The following is a 7381-nucleotide window of genomic DNA, read 5'->3' on the forward strand; positions in this document are numbered from 1 at the left end:
GGAGCCCGATCTCCTCCCGGTGGGGGGCCTCGCCGCCGCGGCCGCGCTGGCGGGGGATGCTGCTCGTGCGCAGCGTAGGGCGCCTCGCCGAGCCAGCGCCGCGGCGTCCGACATGCTCGGCGGCGGCGTGGTGGTTTCGCGCTGCGCCCCGCCGCCCGGCGGTGCCCCCCGTCGCCACCCCGGCAGCTGGTACCCGTCTGGTGGACCCTCACCGCCGGCGGGGCTCAGGCTGTGGCGCCTAAAGCCTAATGCTGTGGCGCCTAGAAGCCGAGCCGGCTCAGCCACCCACCCGCCGTCTCCCTGGAGGCTCTTGGCGGGTCGCCAGGAATGCGGCGCAAAGCATCCAAACCCGTCTGCTCGGAAGCTTGCACTGTCAGGCTGTGGCGCCTAAAGCCTAATGCTGTGGCGCCTAGAAGCCGGGCCTGCAAGGTACCACTTGGGACGCTCGCGGCACCGGCAGCCGGACGCGCGAGGAACCCGCGGACGCTCACGGTGGCACCGGCGCCGAACTGACCCCGGCTAGTCGCCGACCACACCCACAAAGAACCCTGCACAAAGATCGCAAGGGCGGGGACCTGTTCCTTTTTACCCATCTCACAGTAGAGAGGTGTCCGTTTTTATATATGTATTTAGCGCTTGGTCACATCGGCCCCCGAGGTCAGAGCTTGGCATCTACGATCTAGAGAGTAGAGTACGGCTCTACTCTGTTGATGACAAGAAACTCTTGAGTCTGGGTCAGAGCTTGGCTCTCACGGCCCACACACACACGCCCATCCCCCGCGCGCCCACCGCGTCCGCCCGCTCGCGCCCCTCTCAACAGTACAACACACAAACCCCCCGTTGGCCGTTGATCACGGCATCACGCTCGCTACAGCAACGGACGTCCTCTTGCACACAGCAGACTACAATACACCCAAGCACCGCGCCGGTAGCATGGCACGCAACACATCGCGCAAGCTTGCGCCCCGATGAGCGCCCCCGAACCATACGGTGAGTGCGACCCGCTCGGCCGAGCACTCTCCGTGAGGCAGCACCTCGTGAAGCATGCGGCGCGAGTCAAACAGGACGAGCGTCCCCGCCACCGGCCGCACCTCTGCGACGCGGCTCGCGGTCGCGCCCCGCTCGTCCTCTGCTGCCGCGTCGAGGTAGAGCACCAGGCTTCCCGGCCGCCCCGCGGCTGCCCCTCCCGTGGCAACAACCTCCCCGCCGCCACTCGCGCCCGCCCACTCATCCTCGTTCGGCGAGAGGTAGAGGACTGCGGTCACCTCTCGCATGTAGATGCCCGGGAGGAGAAGAGCGCGAGGGTGCAGGCTCGCGAAGCCGTCCCGATGCGGGCGGTAGCGAGCGCCGCTGCACTGGCCCTCCCGGCTGGCAGCGGGCTCGTAGCACGCCAGCTGGCCCTCGCGCGGCACGCCTAAGAGTGGCCTGGCCGCCTCTGCGCCCTCGACGCGTGCCGCCTCAAAGCCACCGAAGCTCCGCATCGTCGCTGGCAGCGCGCGCAGCTCGGCGAGCGCTGCCACCAGGGCGGGCTGCGCGGCTCTGATACCGAGCCAGTGCACCGAGTCGGTCCGGACCACCTCCCCGCCGACGGCAGGCGCGAATGCGCCGGCCTTGCGCATCGCGGCGACCTCGGCGCGAGCCGCCCGCAGGTGGGCGGCCGTGAGGAAGCGAGCCACCACCACATAGCCGTTCGCTGCGAGGTCCGCCTGCTGACTCGCCGAGAGGCGCGGCGGCGCGGTGCTCGAGAGGCGGAGGAGACGTGCAGCCTCGCCCAAGCCTTGCGGGTCTTCGCGGTACGACACCTCGCCGATGGCGTTGACTCCGGCGAGCGTGGTGGCAAGCGCAGCGCCGGCGGACGCCGTACGGCCGGCGACTCGAAGCATGTGTACACACACATACGTGCACTTTCTACGTGTATGCGCTGGATTCGGGACCAGGCTGGGTGGGTGGGTTCACCTCGACCACCCACCCTTGTTTGTGTCTGTGTGTCGCTCGGTGTCTGTGTGTCGCTCGTGCGTCTCGTCATCATCTGTCTCGGGTCCACCCATACCGCGTTGGTGTCCAGTCCGAGCGTGTGTGTGTGTCGACGGGTAGGGGGGCTGAGCCCGGGCGGTGTCCGGTGTGGAGTCCCCTTCTGATCCCGCCTGGGATGTTGGGTGTGAGGTTGTGGCGGCTTCGATCCCAAGGGGGGGAGCTGATCCCACTCAATAACCAACTCTCAGGGGCAGTAGGTGGGCCAGCTTCAGGCACGCTCATCTCGATCGTCAAGACGTCGCTACGCGCGGTCTTCCGCGGGGGGAGCTGCGTCGACGGGTGCGGGACCGCGGCGCAGCCAGTGCTGCGGCGATGCCTCCGGCTGCTGCGGCGAGTGGTGTGCTGCTCGCTGCGATGGCGAAAAACTCGTCTCGCCACACGCCAAGGGCTTATGCTCTGGCGAGACGTGAGGCGCATGCGCCCAGGAGGGGAGGGGGCATGTGTAACGACACTGCTAGAGATGCCTTTCGGGGCCCAGAGATAAAACTTCTGTGATGCCATGCGTGACCTAGTAGTGTCCCCAGCTATGGGCGTGTCCACGTTGGAGCGGAGCCAGGTGTGGTGTGGGCGCGAGAATAGCTCCGCCGTTCATGGAGGCAACCGATGCGAGTCGACTGGTGTGTGTCGTCGTGGTTTCGTATCAAGAATACTCACTCACTCACACTCCAGTCCGAGCCTGGCTGTTCTTCACCTTCCTAACTACAAACTGACTATCTATCTACTAACTAACACCCTTCCTAGGTCGGACTGTGTTTCGCCTTCCTATCTATCTATCTATGATCAGATCTAGCACAGACGGTCGAGAAGGGCTGTTCTTCACCGTCGGTACATACATGGTTTGTTTTTGTCTCATGGTTTGAGAGAGAGATTTTTAAAGACCAACAAGAAATAGTCAGAAGCTGCGCAGGCCGTCTCGTTTGCATGATCGCAGAAAAAACGGTTTCCCACAACATGTGTCACACACGGCGGCTCCGGCCGCGGCACCTCTCGATGGGTTCCACTTTCTACGCACACCCACACGCACAGGGGAGAGGGGATCACAGGGTCTCACGTAGATCACATACCCTCTCACGAGACACAGGCCCTAACCGCACACACCGGGGAAGGGGCGCTTGGGAGCGGGGGCGGGGGCGGGGACGGGGGCGGGGGCGGGGGCGGGAGCGCGCGCGCGCGAGGGGTGGGGACGCTGCCGTGCGCGCTCAGCGCGCACCACACACCACACGGAGGGAGAGACGCCGAGGAGGCGGCGGCGGCGACGGCGGCGGCAGCGCGCGCGCGGCGCGCGCGACGGCGGGGGGGCGGAGCAGCGACCGCTGGCGCGGCCGCTGCTCCGTCTGTGCCAGGACGCGCGCTCTGCTTGCGCAGAGCGCGTCAAGGGAAGGGCAAGCGTGGCGGCTCGGGACGCGCGGCGGCGGCGGCGAGCAGCCGAGCGCTCCGTGAGCGGTGAGGCGGCCGGGCGAGGGCGCGGCGGGTGACGGGGCAAGGGATCAGCCCACACCCGGCGTCGCTTTTTGAGCGACGCCTGTGGTACGCCTGCGCAGGGGCCGCAGGGCGGTCAGTGGTGGGGCGAGGCGGGGCCGGCCGCGGGCCGGGTGCAAGGCGCCGGCCTCGGCGCCGCCTCGGCGCGCCGCACGGGCCCGGCGAGCCTCTGAGCGAAGCCCTTTTCTGTGAGCAGGGATTCCCTCCCGGCCGGGGTTGTGGCGGAGAGCCGGCATGGGAATCGCCGGCCCCCACCCAGGGGGTGCCCCTGCCAGGCGCCGCAAGCGGTGCCCGACAGGGGCGGGTGCCCCCACCCCGAGGGGTGGGGGCGGGGGCGGGGCCCAAAGTGATTCGGCCTATCGCCTCGGCAAGGTCCTCGGTGCGATTCTCCACGGTGTCCTCGAGCGAGAGTGCGGTAGCCGCGGAGGTGATGACGTCGACATTGGTGGAATCGGCTGGGTCAACGTCAATGTCGATAGCTCTTTCACGTCGGATCCCCTTGTTGTCTCCGATGTGTCGCGCCTGCGCGCTCGGCGTGTATGAAATCCATATCACCCCCTGCTCCACGACTGTGGCTTTAGGCGGCGAGGGCGGGGCGCTAGGCGGCGGAGCCGGTTTGGACACCGCATGTGGGAACACACACGGCTCGCAATCCAAACATGGCCCCGTCACTTCGCTCTGCGTCAGCCAAGGCCCGCCGCGACCATGCCACAGCCCTCCTCGTCGGCCTGCCGACCGAGGTGTCGGCGCACATCTTCAGGCGGCGGCTCGTCCTCTCCGCTCCCCACCTGCCTCACTCTCCCGCGCGCCGCCAGGCACTCACGCACGCATATCAGTCCACTCACCGCGCCACCCGCCCCCGTCCGCCTGCAGCCGGCTCGACCTGCACTGCCTCGGCCGGCTCGCCTGCGTGTCGCGCACCCTCGAGCCGAGCCTCGAGGCTGCGCTCCGCGTCCGCGCTGTCGAGGGCGGCCACTGGCTGCCGGAGACGCTCCCGCCTGGAGAGGTGACTGCCCGTAGGAGAAGACCGCCACGAGCGTCGCATGAGCGCGCTCGCCGCCCCGCCCCACTGCACCCGACACGCCCGTGCCCGCGGCACCCGCGCGTCAACATCTCACTCTCGCCCGCCGCGCCCACCGCCATCCGTTGCACCCGCTGCCGCTGTCCCAGCGTGGACCGATTCGGCTCCACATCCCCCCCCGCCTCCCTCCTGCCCCCCCCCTCCCCCCACACACCTCCCCTTTGCACCGGCGGCGGCGCGAGTCCTCGCGGGCGTCCGACGCCTCTCCGGAGAGGACACTCGCAGAGAACTGCGACCTCACCACCTTCCCACCCACCCTCACCCCGCCCTCTACCCCACCCTCTACCCCGCCCTCTACCCCCCCCTTCCACCCCCCTTCCATCCCCCTTCCACCCCCCCCCTCCCCCCCTCCCCCCCCTCCCCCCCTCCACCCCTCCCTCCCTCCCTCCCTCCCTCCCTCCCCCTAGACCGCCCCCCCTTCTTACCCCCCCCCCCCTCCTTCAGGACGCGTGGCTCCGCCTCCTCCTCTCTCGGGAGAGGCGGAGGGTCTCCCCGACCTCACCCGTCTCTGCAGGCGCGTGGCACACCATCACTGACTCCGTTGAGCACGCACACGTACGGTGATGTCCCACTCGCGTCGGTTGCTGCAGGCTCGTGGCACACCATCTTTGTCGACGAGACCGGCACACCTCTCCTCGTCCGGCGTCGATTGCACCCCTCCTCGAGTTCCTACTCCTCTGAGTCTGGAGCAGGCAACCTCTACTCGTCCGGCGTCGAGCGGGTAGAGGGCCCCGACCGGCGCGGGCTGCTGGGCCACGGCGCGCTGCAGCAGCCGGAGGCGGGGCGGGGCCTAGAAAGCGGGATAGAAAGCGGGACACGGGAATGGAGGAATGGAGGAGTGGAGTTAGGCGGGCCTTCCCTCGCCGACGCTAACAACACTAGTCGCAGTAATAATAATAGGAATAGGAAGAGTGGCAGTAGTAGTAGTACTAATAATAGGCGGGCCTTCCCTCGCCGACGCCGATCCGCTCGATGCTGGGCGTGGCGATCCGCTCCGTCGCCGCGGGCAACAAGCACTCCCTCGCCATCTCCAGCAGCGGGCAGCTCTTCACGTGGCGAGAGACCGCACCACCCACGGGACCTGAACCCACACTGGAGTCGATACTCTGGAGGTATGGTACCAGGGGACGCGGCGCCGACGGGCAGTGCGGCCACGGCGACCAGGTTCCCCCCCCCCCACACCCACACCCACCCACACACACACACACACATCCCATACCTTAGGTCCGCCGCTGCCAGCCCACCCTCCTCCCACAATCTCCCAACAGTCTCCCACAGTCTCCCACAATCTCCCCCCTAGGTCCGCCGCTGCCAGCCAACCCTCGTCAGCCGGCTTGCCGACATCCCCATCGCCGCCGCCGCTGCCGGAGGCTACCACTCCATCTGCGCGGCGGCGGACGGCACCTTCTACACCTTCGGCTCCGGCGCGCCCAACAAAGGTCCTCAATAGCGCGCTCTGTTTGTTTTCTGTTTCAGGCTCCGTCTACACCTTCGGCTCCGGCGCTCGCGGCCGCATCGGCCATGGAGACGAGACGGACAGGCGGTTGCCTCTCGGCTGCCTCTCGGTTGCCTCTCGGCTGTCTCTCGGCTACCTCTCGGCTGCCTCTCGGCTGTCTCTCGGCTGCCTCTCAGCTGCCTCTCGGCTGCCTCTCGGCTGCCTCTCGGCTACCTCTCGGCTGTCTCTCGGCTGCCTCTCGGCTGCCTCTCGGCTGCCTCTCGGCTGCCTCTCGGCCGCCTCTCGGCTGTACCTCGGCTGCCTCTCGGCTGCCTCTCGGCTGCCTCTCGGTTGTCTCTCGGCTGCCTCTCGGTTGCCTCTCGGCTGCCTCTCGGCTGCCTCTCGGCTGCCTCTCGGCTACCTCTCGGCTGTCTCTCGGCTGCCTCTCGGCTGCCTCTCGGCTGCCTCCCGGCTGCCTCCCGGCTGCCTCCCGGCTGCCTCCCGGCTACCTCTCGGCTACCTCTCGGCTACCTCTCGGCTACCTCCCGGCTACCTCCCGGCTACCTCTCGGCTGCCTCTCGGACAGGCACGTGCCGCAGCTCGTCGAGGCGTTGCGCGAGTGCAGCGTGGTGGCGGTGTCGGCGGGGTACAAGCACTCGATGGCGCTCACCGACAGCGGCGCCGCCTCGAGGGGCAAGCGCAGAGCACTCTCTGTTGTGTTTGGTTCTTCTGAGGACGCTGTTGGTACTCAGGCGCCGCCTGCTCGAGGGACGGACACAAGCGCAGCGTCTCTGAGCTAACGAGCACCGCCGTCGTTGGTCCAGGCGCCGTCTACTCTTGGGGGAAGGGCAAGCACGGCCGGCTTGGGCAGGGCGACACGGCCAACCGGCTCTCTCCCATGCGGGTCGAGGCGCTGCGCGGCGAGGCCGTGGTCTGCATCGCCGCGGGCGGGCACCACTCGTGCGCCGCTCTGCGCAACGGCCAAGTCTATTCGTGGGGCGCTTCTTCTGGGAACCTTCTAGGAACCTTCTAGGAACCTTCTAGGCCAAGTCTACTCGTGGGGACTCGACGACAACGGCCAGCTGGGCGGGGGGGGAGGGGGCGGCGAGCCGTGCCGCGAGGGCGGAGGCTCGTCCCAGCACGAGGACAGCGGCCAGCACAGCGGCCAGCAGCCGGCGCCGGGCGGGCTCGCGCCGCTCCACTTCCCACCAGGCGGCGTGGGACCTCGGCAGAGCCACCTAGAAGCGGGAAGGTCTCCCCCTATCTCCCCCTATCTCCCCCTATCTCCCCCTATCTCCCCCTATCTCCCCCTCGTCTCCACGCTTGCCCTCTGTACCCCCGCTGTACCCCTC

The 7381-nt window shown here is 68.2% G+C and overlaps 1 protein-coding gene across 1 annotated transcript in view; it reads left to right on the forward strand.

Annotated features, from left to right (window-relative positions):
* Positions 1-5554: 5554 nt before the first annotated feature.
* EMIHUDRAFT_416449 (hypothetical protein) overlaps positions 5555-7381 on the forward strand; it is a gene marked incomplete at its 3' end in the record, with an annotated part of 4378 nt that continues 2551 nt past the window's right edge. Inside the window, exons 1-4 of the mRNA XM_005765332.1 lie at positions 5555-5691; positions 6616-6707; positions 6854-7009; positions 7074-7257. Coding sequence (XP_005765389.1) covers positions 5567-5691; positions 6616-6707; positions 6854-7009; positions 7074-7257 — 557 coding nt within the window. The remainder of the gene's footprint in view (positions 5692-6615; positions 6708-6853; positions 7010-7073; positions 7258-7381) is intronic.

This window comes from Emiliania huxleyi (genome assembly GCF_000372725.1).
Source record: "Emiliania huxleyi CCMP1516 unplaced genomic scaffold EMIHUscaffold_56, whole genome shotgun sequence".
Classification (NCBI taxonomy): domain Eukaryota; phylum Haptophyta; order Isochrysidales; family Noelaerhabdaceae; genus Emiliania; species Emiliania huxleyi.